General features: G+C 46.1%; 2 protein-coding genes across 4 annotated transcripts; both read right to left on the bottom strand.

Annotated features, from left to right (window-relative positions):
• Positions 1-4,358: 4,358 nt before the first annotated feature.
• LOC120700176 (ubiquitin carboxyl-terminal hydrolase 8-like) lies at positions 4,359-11,933 on the bottom strand. Of its 3 annotated transcripts, XM_039984392.1 has the most exons (13): positions 11,691-11,933; positions 11,363-11,590; positions 9,811-9,943; positions 9,622-9,681; positions 9,433-9,537; positions 8,530-8,841; positions 8,288-8,428; positions 7,750-7,920; positions 6,536-6,793; positions 6,296-6,441; positions 5,566-6,126; positions 5,087-5,360; positions 4,359-4,921 (listed from the first exon to the last, which is right to left on the bottom strand). In XM_039984392.1, exons 1-13 carry the CDS (start codon positions 11,831-11,833, stop codon positions 4,760-4,762), a joined length of 2,694 nt encoding a protein of 897 aa, XP_039840326.1. In that variant the 5' UTR covers positions 11,834-11,933; the 3' UTR covers positions 4,359-4,759. The 3 variants fall into 3 exon arrangements, with proteins under 3 accessions (XP_039840326.1, XP_039840328.1, XP_039840327.1); XM_039984394.1 differs by lacking the exons at positions 11,363-11,590; positions 11,691-11,933 and adding an exon at positions 10,607-11,337; XM_039984393.1 differs by lacking the exons at positions 11,363-11,590; positions 11,691-11,933 and adding an exon at positions 10,627-11,337.
• A 1,829-nt stretch (positions 11,934-13,762) lies between these two features.
• LOC120701150 (translation initiation factor IF-2-like) lies at positions 13,763-14,269 on the bottom strand. Its single transcript, XM_039985294.1, has one exon. It carries the CDS (start codon positions 14,267-14,269, stop codon positions 13,763-13,765), a length of 507 nt encoding a protein of 168 aa, XP_039841228.1.
• Positions 14,270-17,785: the final 3,516 nt, after the last annotated feature.

The raw sequence follows: 17,785 nt of genomic DNA, 5'->3' as shown, positions 1-17,785 counted from the left end.
CCTCCCTTTCGCATTTCCTCGATCTCTGTTCCTCTTCCAGTGCTTGATGCCTTGATCTAATCAACTAATATATATGATCTCCCCCCCCCCCCCCCCCCCAGCCCGCAATGATATGGGTTGATGGGGTTGCATATTTGTAAAGATAATGAACATATATAAATAGAGTCATGTTGATGTACATTATTTATTAGCCCCTCAATTTTGTCAGCTTAATTAGCCTTGTTAATTTGCAACAATATAGGCTCTGTTTGTTTCCGATTATAATCGGCTTATCGGTGGAAATAAGCGATAATCCCACCAAACACAAACAGGGTCTATGTAGTGCGTGATTCGTTCATGTAGGAACATATATATCACGCTCACTGCTGGATATGGTGTCCATGTCAAGTTCTCGCACTAGTTAATTTGTGATCCCATTGCATCGGAGCACTGATGTAGGCCCTTCTTCATTAACTTGCATAGTACCTGGCCGGATTGGATGTCTTTTCCGTGGCAATTAATAAATAAATGAGATCACAAATTGGTCCACGAATGAAAGAATGTCCTCCACATAATGCAGCAAGTAGTGCATGAGTTTTGTTGAGGGTGATTATTATATATAATGTACGAAAGTAACTTCTCCCGCTCTAATCCATGTATCATGTTGGCGGGATTCGGTGGTCCAGATTGAAGTTTATTTGCACGGTTTGCACTTGATATGTTCCCAAAGTAAAATTAACTGTAAGAAGCACAAGGCCAGACGATCGAGGACACACCCTCTCCTTTAATTTTTTTTTTCTGTTTAGAGGTCAACCATGCATGCAATCAGTGTGTGCTAAAAGATGATGGAGCATTTCATGAGTAAGTTGGCAAGGCACTGATATGCACATGGCCCAGGCAGGACCATCAAACATATAGTTAGCAGGGGGGGACGATCAAATCAAATGATCACTAAATCCGACATACTGAGGAATTATTGGGCGAGCAGGTGCCGCAGCCTTAAGTAAGTTGTCCACTGGCCTGGGCCACTTGAGACCTTAATTAATGAGCTAGCTCCGGGTACGACTCAGGGGGTGTTTAGTTGCGCTCCGTAAAATTTTTGAAAAGACATATTTCTACATTTGAAGTACTAAACATAGACTAATCATAAAAATAATTACAGAACCCGTCTGTAAATAGCGAGACGAATCTAATGAGTCTAATTAATCCATCATTAGAGGTTGTTTACTGTAGCATTACTGTAGCAATTTAGCGCCTGATTATAGCCTAATTAGGTTTATTAGATTCGTCTCGCCATTTACAGACAGCAGTCGCAATGCGTTTTTTATTTCGTCTAGATTTAAGTCTTCATGCAGGTGTCGGAAATTTTTTTTGAAATTTTGTAACTAAACACGGGCTCAGTTCATGGCCGACGGCGATGGCAGCTGCGCCCTCCGCCCACAGGTGTCGTCGTTCTGGACACCGGCCGGGGCCGGCGGCGCCCCTGCCGCGGCGGCGGAATGCAAGCAACTTGCATGCTGCATTGGCCTGGACCAGCAGTGCATGCCACTCAATTAACAGCTTGCTTCTGTCGTCAGATTATTCTTACACGACCCGTTTGGCATAGCTTATGCTAAGAAAGGTTCACCAATGAAGCTAAAACTGATGAAGCCAAAAAAAAAAGCTTCGTCAGCTGGCTTCTAGTTCATTTTAAGACGAGCTTATAAATAATTTATGCTACAGTGTCTCAACTTACATGGAACAAGTGAAGCTGAAGTCAAAATTAAGGATGCCAAACGGGGCCAAACCAACCTTGGGCAGCTGCAAAGCACGCAATTCTCAATGAGGAGCTAGCTACTAGGCAAGCAGCAAGTGAAAAGTGAAAACGATCAAAACGGCTCACTGTTACACAGTGTTACGTCTTTTTTTTCCTGAAAGAAGCGTGCAACACGTCTCCATCGACCATCGTGACTGTCCCTCTCCCTCTGAGGAAAACAGAGAGAGAGGGAGGGAGGAAAAAGGAGCGATTACCGGTGCTAGTGCAGTGCACTGTTTCTACTGTAGCAGCTGCAGATGGAGGCGAGGCGAAGCACAAAGGATCCGAGAGCCGATGGAGTCTGCAGTGCAGATGGCGGCCTCATGGACGCGACAGGGGACGCGTGCGTGCGTGACAGCACAGACGAGGACGGAGGAAGACGTGTCTAGATCTTGAAAAGTCGGGAGAAAAAGTCACATCGCACATTATAGTATTTTTTATTTATTTGTAGTAAATATTATTCTACTATGATCTAACTAGACTCAACATATTCGTCTCACAACGTACATCAAAACTATGTAATTATTTTTTTTATTTACCTACATTTAGTACTCCATACATGAGTCATTTGCTATATTTAATGTTTCGATGTGATGGAGATGAAATGGAAAGTTTGAAAATTTGGGAGAAATTTGGGTATAAACACACCCTTTACCTTTTTGCCGTTGTTGTGATCGGTCATGTCGCCATTATATTGACGCCTCCACTGTACTACGATGCTGCTGCTGCTGTTCGGCTGGGCGACGAGCCGACGACCCGTACAGGGTGAGAGAGACTGAGAGAGGCTGCTGCCGGGCCCGCCGGATAAACGGAGCAGCTACTGCCTTTCAAAATATAAATACTTTTATGTTTGGTCAAATTTAAATTTGTTAATTTTAACTATAAACTGTAAATAATTTATAAAAATCTGTAGATAAAAATATTAGTACTAATTACTCGTTCATAATAATATTGATAACTAAAGTTGAATAAATTGAAGTTTGATCAAATCTAGAAATGCTTGGCGGAGGGAGTAGCCAAGCCAGCAGCCGCGCTCCCGCGCGCCCATCCACCGGCCGGCTCTCACTTGATCACAGGCAGAGGCAGGCAGGCTCCCCGCGCGACACGGGCACGCGTGATCAGGTGTGGCGGGCGCGCTACACGGGCAGGGTCGGCCGCGCCCTGGCCCTGGCCCTGGCCCTGCCTCCGCCTGCCTCCTCTCCGCTCTGTGCATGCATGGTGTCATGTCCAGCGGCGGAGTCAGGATCCAGAGCTAGGCCCTCTTCTTCCTCCTCCCTCCTCTCATTCTTTTTTCTTCTTTCTCAAAATTTTCTCATTCCTTCTTCTTCCTCCACAAAATTTGTATGGAGGGTTTGGGGGGTCTTCCATGGAAGCCAAGGTGGTAGAGGGGCTTGAGCATCCTGCACCCCCCCCCCCCCGGCTCCGCCACTGGTCATGTCCTTTTGCCAAGCCGTGCGTGGCGTGGCAACACATGGATCGCAAGTCACATGTCGACATGTACTTGGCGAGCCAACCGTACCTGCAGGCCCCTGTACGTACTGACTACTGACGACCTCCCGTTTTCACATGCTTGACACTTTTAACTACTTCCTCCAAACCATAATATATTTGGCATTGGCTAGTTCAATCTTGAATTAACCAACGACAAATAAAATGGAACGGAGTTGGTGCTTTATTTGTTTCCTAGAGTCTAATTGGTTGAGTACTAAAATCTGCCCAGTTAAAAGTTTTTTTTTATGAAAGCCCAGTTAAAAGTTTAGAACTCGTTTAGTGGGGAAAAAAAAAGGGTGGACCCGGGTGCACCGGCGCCTCCGTGCGCCCCCTGGCAAGTGCTTGCCACCTGCCCCACATCTGCATTTGACGGCGTGCAGGGGTGATCAAGGACTGCTGACCACATCTGTCAGGCGATCATGGAAAAAAAAACATATGCGCAGGAGCCATCGGATGCCGGACATGGAGCAGGAGGCGAGCATGGAGCAGGGGGCGTGGGTGCACTCGGGGTCCACGCAATTTTTTCCCCCTTTAGTTGGAATCCAAAAAATAGACCACCTACTAATTGTGTTATTCTAAAATTATTAAAGTTTAGGTAAACAAAGATTAGCATGCTCATATTTTGACAGACATACCCACATTTTGGTAGCCAACCAAGCAGGCTCCTAATGCTCGCGCTTCGTATCTCCCAAAACACAATTTCCCATTTTGAGCTCAAACAACACACTGTATAGGCGTTCTAGAAATACTTCAACAGCTTCACAACCAAATTTCAGTCATTTCATCTTGGAAAAGTTAACGCCTTAATTAGTAACCATTCATCTGTCAACCACGAACGAGAGCTGGGCATATTCACAATCTGAAGTGCTCACCTGGGCAACCAGGCCAGCTAGTAGGCAGAGCGAGTCCCCACGAATCAGGGCCCTACTCAACCGCAACATAAAAATTTCGCAAGAATTTCACAGAAATACGTACAATCAATCGACCGATGGATCGCACGTTCTTCAGATTGGCCCGTGGCAGCCTGCTGAGTGCTGAAGGGCGAAAGCCCGAAACATCCCATCAAGTTCCGCAGAGGCAAAGCACTAGTCCCTTCCAACAATGCTGGTACCACAACTGTTGACTATCTGGGTTGATTTTTTTTTCTCATGTCAAGAGCCAAAAATTACCACCATCAATTACAGATGTTAAAGGTGGGGAAAAACTGGGATTTGTATGGGACTACAAGGATAAGTTCTCTCTCCCTCTGAACCCTACAACATCTAGGGTCAGAAACATGTATGATATCAGCCTACAACAGCCTTCCTGCGGTGCATTTCCACCTCATTCGGGCAGCTGGAAACAGTAGACCCTTCACTGTCTGGAACCAATACTCTCTCTTCCGCCTCTATTTCTATTTCTATCTCCTCTTCCTTTGCACCAGAACTGTCCCCCAACCAATGAACTATACACTGTCCCGGGGGACTGGGCTCAAAAATCGCCACCACCGCCGCCTCAAGTTGGAATATCAGAATCTCTGTCTGTACCTGTATCTAAGCTATCCTCCTGTATCCTCCTGTAAAAAAGGACATACGCTGCCGATGTCTTTATGTTGTCCTCGGTTATAGGACCCACATGACGATCATCGAAGTCATACCACCCTTTTTTCCTTTCATCCTGCACCAAAGAAGAAAGCACTTCATAAGCAACACTACCTTACAGCTCAAAATTTTAAACAAATGCATTTACAGATGAGGGATCACAGTACATGGGCTTTTGCCAATGGTGTAAACGGATGCATCCTAAATCACTTTGGCACAAGCAAGGAGGAAGAGTACTTACATAAACATAAGCTGTATAGTGACCATCACCCATGCTTCCATAGTGATTGCTGATAGCATACAGTCGGTAATTGTGGGGAATCTGTTGGCATCTGTGACCGATATACTTTGACAGGTCAAGATCATGAATCGGAAAGTCCACAAACGTCTCCAGCTTGTTTTTTGTGTACCGGCTGTACGAAAACCTTTTAAGGTGTATTATAAGGATTTCCGGTAACCTCCAAAGGTCTAGCTTCTTACTAGCCTGCCGATGCTCTTTACAACCTGGGCAATACCTGTATAAAATAGAAAAAAACAATCAACAAACAAGAATAACATTGCAGTTGTATTTCTGTAAGTTTAACCATCATTGCAACTACATTTTTTTTTCTTTTTTCTTAAATTACAAGTAGTCAAACAATGAATCATTCTACTTCAAACAAACCTTTGGGAGCTGATGTTACAAAAGAGAACGAGAAAAAAGTGATGAAAGAAAATTACCACATGTCTTCTGGGCCTAATGGTTCTTCCTTGATAAAAGCTTCCAGGCATGCATATAGAGAACATGTGTCCTGCGGTCTCCTTGAAAATAACACAGCTTTGTAAATCTCTGGAAGAGAATCCAAAGAACTAAGATTGTACTGCTCCAGTCCATCATCCTGCCAACACACAACCACATGCAGACACTTCAGCGGACCTTTCACGGTAATGGGTTGATCCATTTCGATCTTCATGCGCTGGTCTGGGAACCTCTCATTAGTCAGGAAAAATTGCATTGCATCTTCAGTCCCTGTTTCATCCTCAAGAGTATTGTTGTTTAAGCTGGTCTGCTCTGAGGTATCAGTGCTCATATCCGTATCTGCAGTTTCATTAACCAGACTGCTCTCGCCAATTCTTTCATCTGCATCTGAAACATCATCCTTTGATACTCTGAATGGAGTCATAACCTTCAGGAAAAGGTCGCAGATAGTACTTCCAGTTACTGTATCATCAGGAAGGCTTGACACGAGTGGGGTGCCAAAAGTCTTCCATGACTTCCTGCCGAAACTGGAGAGGGACGACCTGCGTATCAAAGATGTTGATTTTGTTATAAGAAGAGCTTTTCACATTTCCTAACCAAAAAAGTGGGGAAATAATGATGAACATATTTTTGGTGCAGATTCATTAAACTTTCAACCATTCTATATTTGATTGATATGCACATCATAGAAATTGCAAAGATTTTACTTACTCCATACGCTGGCTTCTGAAGACCACAATAGGAGCATCTTCACTGTCTTTTGGAAGTCTATATGCAACCAAACGATCTCCATCTCTAATCAAGGAGATGACTTCAGAAGGTTCATCCAAGTACCGGATAATGGAATTATTGTAGACCTACATGTTGATTGATCATTGAGAAGTAAGGAAATGTGCTGACCATGTTTAGCAGTTTTCGCAATGACAATAATACCGAATGAGTAATGAATACCTCAGCAACCAGGAGGCGCTCATCGTCTCGCAACGAACAACCGTTGCTTAATGCATTGATAAGGGTCCTCGTATCTCCAGATTTTGGCACACTGACAGTGTAAGGAGATGGTCCCGTAGTCCCGTCAGTGCTGAAGACAGTTATTGTCATTGTTCTCATTGTTGTTGAAGGTAGGGGCAAAGATAAATACATAAACGGGTCAAATGTTACAGAAACTTTCTTGCATAAAGGGCAGACTAGCGTTGACTTGTATTGACCCTGTCATTGAAGCACCAGAGACAATCAATAAAAGCTCAAAGAGCATACATACATAGGAAAAAGCAACCGTCGCCCTATGCACATTTGTAACACTACAGAAATAATGAGCATGATATATCTCAGAGCCTGGACAGAATTACACGTGATGAGAAGGGGTTATGCTTTTGTCCATCCTATATCATGTCTGCCCACCAGAATAACAGCTATTGATGTATAAATCCCATCAACTAATTAAATGTATCAGGAGAAGTTCTTGCAAACAACAAGAAGTCTACAGAGGGTAGACAAACGAACTCATAATCTCTATGTCTGTTCATGGCCAAAGGTAAATAAATTGAGAGAACAGCATGCTTGCGTTGGAATGTCCAAGACCAAGAAGAGGCACTTGGCATAGTTTGAAGATGAGGTATATCAAGAAGCCAATGTGGTGGGACTTTTGGTGAGTTTGTCTAATATAACATTGAATCTCCTTTTTTTCTTTTATTACAAATTAAGTAACATCTAAGTTTGGAGTGAAAGTGTAGAACTTCCACTCAACTGCGCACAAACAGATCAACTGCAACAAAATGTTAGCCCATGCTTCTTCTTCTGTTTCTGATCGTACACCTCATTGTGCTGAAACTTGAAAAAATATTTTATTACAGGCTCCTTGCCTAGATCATATACATATCTAATCTGCACGCTGGTATAGTAGATATGATTGGTTCAATGTTCTAGCTACAGCTGTATACCCATAGGCCCCAACTGATATAACATAATTTCCCTCTGGTGCCCCTGATGAAAACATCACGATTTGCAAAGCTGCTTGCATGAGCATAGAAGGAATATACCAAGAAAAAGAAAGGAGTGCATACTAATTTGCAGTAGTAATAGAGAATATAGAAAGGACCAGCAATCTTTGTTGTAGAAGAATGTGCATGTCTTGATAATAGGGATACTACACATAAATAACTAACCTGGCAGATATCAACTATGATAGAATCATTTCGGGCTAAATGGTTGCCCCAGTACTCATCTGCAACCTCTTCATCCGGACGACCATCTGAATCTTTTGCTTCAGAATATGGTTTACATTTAACACGATTCAAATCTTCATGGAGTCCATCCAATAGGAAAGCAAGAAGCTCCTACATACAGCACACAAACCTAATCTGAGACGCTCCATAGGCATTGCAAATCGTTTTAGGAAAGTAAACACGCAGTATACAAGTTATTGCTAAAAAGTCAAGTAACTAAAAAACAAATTCCCAAGAAATAAAAATCACCCTTTGTAAACACCATAAGTCTTGGATATTGTAAGCTATCAACACAATGGGCGCATTGGCCACAACTTGGGGTTCAGGCTACTTAATCTTGAAGCCAATATTGGCAGTTTGGCAGGATCAACTGGCTATAGCCAGCTATGGCATAGGGTTAGTTTAGGAAATATGTTGGGAGTGTATGTTTTAGAGTCGAGATATCAATGCCTTTTCAAAAGTGAAAAGGCCAACTAACCTGTGAATCATGCTGGTTAAAGCCACTGAATTGGGGGGCAAAGCGAGCAAGTTTGGCCTTGAATTGGCGTGGCGCGATTGGGGTTCTATCAATAGCCCATAGCTTCCTCAACAAATCGCCAAATGCATATGCGAGCTCCCCCTATTTGAGAAACATTTTCCAATTGAGTTAAAGAGAAAAAAATAATATCAAATTCCAAGTATAAATAAACTATATTAACTGAAAAGAGAACTTTGGCGTACCTTCATCCCCAGTGGATTATGTGTGTTTATTTCTTTACAGAAATCGCCAAGGAAATAGTCGACCAGCTTTGAAGTATGAGCCAAGCATTGGACTGCACTGTTCATAAAACATGTGTTTCCAAGATTATCTAATCCTCTTAACCCAGAGCCAACTTGCTTAGATCTTCCACTTGATGAATCCAGATCCATGTCTGTGATACTGCCATTGCTAAAAACCGAACCACCCAATGTCAATGCTAGCCCATCTCTCTTCCCATCAGCACCATTGGCCACAGGTTTTGACAAATCATAAATGTGTATTTCTAGAGGCATCTGAAAATATTAAGTAAAGTATAAGCAACATATATACTACAAAAGTGCACACTATGTGAAAGATACAATCACAAGTGAAGCTGTACGAAAGCTAGGTTCTAACAAATACAAGCTGGATAATCTCATAAAATAAAAGGGAGAACAAGGACACTCTGATTAAATACTGAGTCATATATAGTATAGCCCTGACAATGGGTCAAAGTCCCCAATAAAAATGTATGTGGTTGACAGCTAACATATACGCGCCAAATAAGAAAATAATGCATACTTGCAAAATACAACTCATGCACTAGTCATACAACCTTCCTAGTTTACAATGGAATCATACAACTCTATATTTTCTTATATAATTTACAACTTCTAAAATGCTGTTAGGAAGCCAAAAGAAGAAATGTACAGCATCAAGAATGTGGAAGAAAATTTGTACGGACAAACTAAAGGTCAAGTAGCTGGACATAGATACCGCAAAAAGCAAGTAAATAATGACATGGGTGCATCATTGACATTTTATGTGAGAAAAGCTCATACTATTAGAACAATACAATCCCATAAAATTTATAGAAGTACGCAATACTGAATGGAAGAAGATACCTCATGATCTGCAGACTTTGAGTCATACTTTGAGTCATGGGGCATTCGGTTCCATGCATTCATCAATATGTATGTTGTTCGCCCAGAGAAATCCCATATGTGAACCTAATACAAATGAACATGCAATTAGAGGGAAAACCTCAGGGATCTACCATAACTAAGTGTGTAAGAGGATTGTCAGAAAAATACCGGTTCGGAGTCTGCGGTCAGAATCTTGTTTGCTCTCCTAAAGTTCTCTGACGAGTTGTCCTGATATGTCAAAATTAATATACATTATAGAATCAAACATAATCCTTAAAAAAGAACAGTTGGTAAATGGGCTTCATAAGAAACCCCTCTTCTGAACTAAAAGAATATAGCAGAATGTAAGCAGCGTACCTTTTTGCCGACCTTCACTGTAAGTGCATTATCTTGGGTGACTGAGACTCTTAGCATTATAGGGTAAATATTCACTGAGCCATCTTCAGTATGGGAAGAATTTTTGCCAACGGACTTGACAGAATCAATATGCCTATGTGAAAAAATTAAGGTAAGCTGTGCAGGAAAGAAAATAGAAAATCATCATGTAAACAAAATAAATGAGAAATATACCCAGGCAGCTGAGCGTATAATTCAAAGACTGCTAGCCTTAACTATCAAATGCAACACTGCATACATGAAAAGGGTTTCTCCCATTCAGAAATATATGTTTCAATGGTTTGAAAATTTAAGGAAAAAAAATGTTTCCAAAGTTAGGACTAGATTTCTTTCTCTAAGCCATCCATCCTGATGAAAGCCTCAAAGTAACACCAGATTTGTCGCTCTGTGTTGCTTGAGGCTTTAATGCATTCGAAGCAACCGTAGGCTATTAATCCCACATAAAGCTTCAAAGAGATTCTCCACAAGAAGTTGTGTTTAAATTCATCGCATCAATGTTCTAAGTTCTAACAAGTGTGGATGAACCAAGGCTTTATAGCACAGTTCAGCAAAGAGAAAAAGTCCAGGGCTTTGTGCCTTTGTAGCACAGTTCAGCAAAAAAAAAAAAAAAAGAGGACTCCAGAATTGCAGTATGGTCTCCTTATGGAAGCTAAAACTGGATCTGTAGAAGCACCATCAATACGGACGCTGGACATTTAATAACCCATCATATGCCATTATAGTTTCCAGACTTTCCAAGAAAGACAAGGAGTATCACCTCCAGTGCTCGGTGCTCACCATGTTTGCATGCAGTCCATGAATATATGCACAAAACTAAACGACTGTGCGCAGGAGCCATTACTACAAAGTCGGTGAATCGAATCCATCCAAATAGGGCCATACGTTACGTACTACCAGAAAACAGCTCACTGGCGCCTGAACGGATTGTCGGCATGCACCGCAACCAATCATCAGTGTCACTTACACAAAAAAAGGCAACAAACAGTTAATACTAAATTATCCACATAAAAAGAAAAACTTATCCACTCTCATTTTCAGCAGCAAGTGTAACACTTCAAAACGATTCCAACACAGGATCGCCATATTCGATGCACCATATTGCACGGCGGCATGACTGTTACAATGCAGAATCACAGACATCTACTACCAACTAGTCCCTGGCCACGCGTGTGCATCGGATACAGGCCGATCACCCTACGCAGGTTGTCTATTCAACACTTCAAAACTATACTCAATATAGGACTGCCATATCCGATGCACCGAATCGCACAGCAGGGTTACTGTTGCAATGCAGAACCGCAAACAGCTAGTGCTTACAGTACCTAGGCCCTGGCCAGAGACATGTGCATCAGATACAAGCTGATCACCCTACGCATTGCTGTCCACTACTACCACACAAGCAGCTCATCCGAAATAATAATAAATCTGGCGGGGCATCTAACAGCACAACCTACCGTACGACCATCCAAGGAGCAGAATGAGAAGAACGGAGCGGGGGGGCAGCCAGTCTCACCAGTCCCGCGCCTTGGTGAAGAGGTCGGCGGCGAGGAGCGCGTGCGAGTGCGAGGCGTCGGGGGCCTGCTGGTTGAGGAGGTCGTCCACGCGGCGGAGGGTGTAGGCCTGGTCGGAGATGAAGATGCTGAGCATCCTCATGCCGTAGGAGGTCGGCCCCGCCGGCGCGGCCGCGTAGGGCAGCCCGGCCGCGTCGATCGCCGCGCCCTCCTGCGCCTCCTTCCACCACCTGCGCGCGCCCGACCGCGTCTTTATCGCATCTCGTGAGCCAGTGAGGGGGCGGCGGCGCCCGATCGGGGCCCGGGGGCTAGGGTTAGGGCTGCGCTCACCTGCGGGGCACGAGGAAGACGCGGTCGTCCTCCTCATCGGCGGGCGCGGGCGCGGGCGCGGGCGGGGGCGGGGGAGCAGGATCCGGGTCCGGGTCCGGGGCGGGGGCGTCGGCGGGGGCCGGCGGGTCCGGGGGCGCGGGCATTGCGGCCCGAGCTCCGCGGCGGTGGGCGCGCGGCGTGCGGGATTGGGATCGTCGTCGGGGCGGGGAGGCTCGAAACGGAAGCGGGGAGAGGAAGTTGATGATGGATGATGGGGAGCCGGAGCCCGAGCCAGGCAAGTGAGATCGATCTGCGCTGCGGTCTGGTCCGGTCGGATCGGTGTGGAGCTTGATCCGGCGACCGCGAATCCACGGTAGCCAACGAGGATAGACAAGAGGAGCTGGGCCCGCGTGTCAGCCTCCTTTGCAGCACGTCCTAATAAGTGATTTCATTCATATTCTTCTTTGTGTAAACATTCATTCATTCTATTATATATGTCATGTTATCTAATACTAAGTGCAAGGAAGTCTAGGCTTCATTTGGAAAGCCAAGTTAATTCTTGCCGCTGTGTTATATGGACGACAACGATCCAGCAAAAGCGAGCTGTTGTGGCAACTCGACATGGCCATCTCTATGATCAAGCTTAGCACCTGTTAGCTAGTTTGTGTCAAAGAGCATCTCTCCCAAGTTAGTCTTAGCTACACTCAAAAGAAGTTAGTGTTGGCTCAAGATACAAGTATTAATTTGCTGGCAAAAAAAAGAAGAAGCAAACAAGCTTTCTCTCAACTTGGAGTATTGCCATCTTTGTACCCTCTTTTTTTAGTTGGTCCTTTCGCTTCTTCTTTCTAGCTCCTGATCTTCTTCAAGCTGCACGGCATCCGCGGTTCCCGTCGCCCTCCGGCGAAGCGCCGCCGCGCCGCGCCCGCGCGGGCAAGAAATAAAATGAAATGAAATCAAAACGGCACGTCGCTCTCGGAGGGCGAGGTCGACGGCGACAGGGACAGCAAAGCCTCGTCGTGCCTCGTGGAATAAACATCCGGAGCGGATAATGCTGTCGTGGCGCGGCGTGATTGGGCTCCTAATTCCTGATGACGCGGCTGTCTGGTCTGCCCCGCGCCGGCCGGGCCTCCACGTCGTGCGCCGTGGTGGGCTCCAGCCAGCGAGAGCGCTGTTGGGCCCCACGTGAGGAAAAAGCCCCTTCCTCTCGTGGCTACTGGCTAGTGGGTGGGCTTGCTTCGGCCCAGTTTTCTTACCGGGTCAGGCCCATATAACTAGTAACTCCACCAGATTGATCTTCCCCTTTTTCCTTTCCCTGTTTTCGGGATTGATGTTGAAAAAATCTACTTCAGCAGATTGATTTTTCATCTCTGTTTCCCTTTATTTTTTCTCAATTCCCAATAATTTCTCTCCAATCCCCAATAGAAAAAGGAGACATCACATCTCCCTTTCCATACAGAAAGGGGAAAAATTAATCTGCTGGAGCATTTCTTTCATATATGTTAAAATTGAGAAAGTGAATTTCCCTATATGGTGAGAAAGAGAAAAGTGGAAGATCAATCTGTTGGAGTTGCTCTTAAGCCAATGTGATTTGAGATGGGCCCACGGAGAGAGCTGTACGACGACGACGGATTGGAGACGGGTCGCCTAGCTTTGGGCCAGGCATATATGGGGGTGTTTGAGAGCACTCCACTCCATCAAATTTGGCTCCACTCCATAAAAAAATATCCAAACATCTTTTCCAACTCCACTCCACTCTATCAAAAACTAGCTCCACTCCATGTTTTTTGTGGAGCTCCTCAAGAGGTGCTCCATCAATTCTTGTAGCTGGTTGAGTTGCTGGAAATTACCCACCAATGCCACAATGCCACCGGTTATGTATTCCCATACCCCTTCAGAAAAAAAAAGACAAAGTCAACAACCGTTCCTCCCTCCTCGGTCCGCTGCCCCTGCCCATGGCCCCGCCCCCGCGGCCGAGCCCTCCGCTGCCCATGGCCTCGCCGCCGCACGGAGTCCCGTCGTCGGAGCTCACGGCCCTCGCCGCCGGAGCTCATGGCCCTCGTCGCCGCCGCCGCCGCCTACGCGGGCTCGCACCGCTACCGGAGGTCGTGGCCGCCGCTGCCCAAGCTCGCGCCGGCGCCGGGGCCCGCGCCCTCCTTGCCGGCTCGCGGCTGGCGCTGCCAGGGCTCGCAGCCCCGCCGCCGCCGCCTCTGGGTCTCGGGGCCGCCACCACAGGAGCTCGCCGCCGCCGTCGCCCGGCAGACGCGCCGTTCGCCGCAACCGACGCGTAGCTCGCCGCCGGGGCTCGAGCTCGAGGGCTCCGGCGCCCCCGCTGGCCTCCAGCTCCGCCGGGACTCGCAGCCGCCACTGGGGCTCGCGGCCTCTGCGCGGGCTCGCAGCTCCCGCCGGGACCCGCGGCCACCGCCGCGCCGACGGGGCTCGAGGCCTCTGCGCGGGCTCGCAGCTGCCGCCGGGATTCGCCGCGCCGACGGGGCTCGAGGCCTCCGCGCGGGCTCGCCGCTCCCGCCGGGACGCGCGGCCGCCGCTGGGGCTCGAGGCCTCCGCGCGGGCTCGCAGGCTCCCGCTGGCGCCGCCGCTTGCATGGGCTCACCAAGGTGTATGAAGAGGAAAGGTGGGGTGGAGGTAGAAGAAGTACCTGACAAGCGGGACCCACGTGGGAGTGAGGAGAGTTTAAATAGGCTGGCCTTCTAGAGTTGTGGAGTGGAGCTATAGAATATCCAAATAGATTGGACTATAACCAGTGGAGTGGAGTGGAGTTGGTGGAGTGGAGTGGTTGTTTTGGGTGTGGAGTGCTAGCTCCTATATCTCACCGGTCCAAGGGAATCTACCTCTCATAAAAAAAGCTACAATTTCTCGAAAAAAAAAGCTAGACGAGTTCGCGAAGAGATCATGGAGAGGGATGAGGAGGCGATGGCGAATACGACGGGCGGCGAGGCCAAGCCGGCGACGGCGGCTGGGGCGGGGAGGCCGAGGACCAGGCTGGTGAGGGTGGACCAGTTTATCATCGACTCGATGCTCAGGCAGCCGCCCGCCCGGCCCTTGCCCGTCTTCTCGGACGAGGTCCTCGACAGGTTGGGCACGCCCGGCCACCACGCCTTGGTGGCGAGCGCCGCCGCCGCCATGAAGAGGGTCAACGATCTGGAAGCCGACATCCTCCATCAGTAGCGCACCAAAGGGGTACGCCGAGGTCGAGGAGACCCTCAGCGACGAGGAGGTGGCGGCCATGCTAGTCCAGGAGGGAGAAGAAGGAGAAGAAGAAGGAAAAGAAGAAGAAGCAGCAGCAGCAGATGAATGATGAGGTTGGCGAAAGGCCCACAGCGACGAGAGTAGCCAAGTAGGTAGGTAGTAGGATTGGTCATCATCAACGTGTGTCCGCCATGCTCTCTACTTACTGGGTAGATTTTACGATCAGTAAAGCCTGTAGTATGCAAATATGCAATGCGTCAGTGATTATCTCGATCAATCATAGCTAGCTTGCCTGAATAATGGCCTTAGATCTGCTGCTTGATTGCGTGCATGCTAACTTCAATTTGTCTTCCATGTGGACCTGATCAGTTACATGCTGAACAAGTAGTTTTGCTGCAGTTTTGCCTTTTCCACCATTTATGGTTGAGCACTACTACATCTGTTTTCTTCGGGCTTCACTATACCTAGCTACCTTCCTATACTATATCTGACAGCATAAATAAACTTTCAACGAAAAGGGTTAGTTGACAAAAACTTTGTACTGGTCCCAACAATATCGCGCGCACTGTGTGATATAAGGACACGCCTACGATGCCCAAATCAATTTCCCAATCTTATCTTTCACGGTGTACGTATAAAATAAAACTCTCCTTAAATTCTCAAGTCGAATATTTCCTGCCAATGAACTACATGCAGCAACTAAAATTCCTTCTCGGGCTAACGTGAGCAGCAACAGAGGAATTCCACAATAAACAAATACTCCCTCCATATCTTTTTACTTGTCGTTAAGACAAGAAATGTTAGTTCATTTTAGTGCATTTTTTTGTCTGAAACGTCATCTATTAAGATATAGAGGGAGTATAAGATATCAATCTCGTTAACTACCACAATAGGATATTAATTAGTTGGAGGATGAAGACAGAAAAACAATCCTTCTTGGCAGCCAAACAAATGTGTTGTAATCACTTAATTCAAGACCCGATCAGTTCAGCAGCTTGACCAGGTATCAAGTAAAATATACTAATGCTGAACCAACTAAACTCAACAGATGAATATATCGGCAGCACCAAATAACTTTCTCTGATTAATACTCAAATAGTAGCAGCAATTGATAGAGGGATCAGCTTATCGATAAAACATATATAGTTAGTCCCCACTAAGAGTAGTAATTTCTATTTCTTTGCAACCATGTTGAGCCACATTATCTCAAATTCTTATCACCGTTAGATCGTTTCTTTCTGTGGACATCTACCCGTCCATTTGTAAGTTACTATTTTCAATCCACTTATTAATGCACCCACCCATTTGTAAGTTACTATTTCTAATCCACTTATTCATGCACCCACTCACGTTAATATCCATTCATCATGTCACCATGCATTACTCGAACCAGCATACAAAACTGATTCCCGCTAACATTATACACCACTACTCAACAATCAAAAGTCATCTCCCACTCACGTTAATATCCAACAACCAAAAGTCATCTTAATGACGTCATTGTCCTTTCAATTCCTCTCCAGCATAGTATATATGCCACTCGCTCAACCCCAGAAGCAGCGTATTCTTGTTCACTGTCAGAAAAATAAAGCAGTGCATCCAGCTCGGCAAGTGTGACGAGCTCTTCCAGGACAGCTATGACTTCGTGGAGCTGGTGGTGGCGCACGACAAGATCTCATCACCGACGGGCGACTGTGAGTTGCCCTCCCCCGGAAGCTGTCCAATAAGACCTTCATTATTGTAACCATCTAATCAACTTTGTACACATCTTATATCTATGGAATGCATGTCTTATTCATTTCTTTCTTCTCTAACCAAAGAATAATTCAAAAATCTATTATTTTTCATCCAAGAGATTTCTCATGTGACTTTCAACATAATCTCTACAAATGCACCATTAATATGAGTCTTTCTTTATTAAAAATCTATCATTTTTTATTTTTTAGCAAACTCGATCTAAGTGCTTATTTGTCTTACTACATCCTCTCCAAAGTATTTTATTTAAAGAATTATTGTATTTTTTATCATAGTTTATCAAAAAGCTCTTTCAAATCCCGTAGCAACGCGCGGAGAATCATCTAGTAATAGATGCAAACCAAACCCAAGATAATTTCTCCCACCCGTGCACGAAGACACAAAGAGAATAACTAACCATAACCCACCATATTAAGGTATGGACGGAACAGAAGGTAGGGATCCAACGAAGAAATCCGACGTAGCGCACCTAGAAAACAATCCCTGATCGCGCACTCATTCACGATCCACCAGGACGGCAGGTAACCGAGAGGAGGGAGAGAGAGAACTGTCGGCGCTCTTGCTCGGGGACGGCGAAAACCCTCCACAAAGACAACAGAAAAATCCAACTCCCGTTTACAGGGGCCGCGGCCCAACTTAAGGGCACGCAGGCACCAGGACTCAAGTCCAACTCCAACAAGGCCAAAGCTAACTCCTAACCAACTCGTTAAATAATGGAAAAAGTCTAAATTACTATCTCCAACTATCTGCTTTGTCCGAATAACCCACTAAACTATTTTTGTGTTTACTAAACCCCCACCTTTTGCTAAACCAGGTTACTATTCACCTTTGGGTACTAATCCAATCTGGTTTTGATGATTAGGAGGGTGGTTTGCTGACTGGGCACGATACATGGGATTCCTACGTGGCAAAGAGAGCTAAAAGTCCACAAAACCCCCTCCGACCGGCCCAGCCCAACAAGTGCTCCCTCTCTCTAACTCTCGAGTCTCGATGCGATCGACGCCGCCATCGCCGCACGTCATCCCGCCCCGCATCGCCGCCGTTGCTCATCCATCCACCATCCCGAACCACCGCCGCAGGTCCGCTTCGCCTCCACTCCGCTGTTGCTTGGTCCTCCCCATCCGGCACTGTCGCCCCATCGTTGGTCAGCCATCGTC

Source organism: Panicum virgatum, chromosome 3K (assembly GCF_016808335.1).
Source record: "Panicum virgatum strain AP13 chromosome 3K, P.virgatum_v5, whole genome shotgun sequence".
NCBI classification, from domain to species: domain Eukaryota; kingdom Viridiplantae; phylum Streptophyta; class Magnoliopsida; order Poales; family Poaceae; genus Panicum; species Panicum virgatum.
The sequence above is the reverse complement of the archived record's forward strand: the minus strand, read 5'-3'. Positions and strand labels throughout refer to the sequence as shown.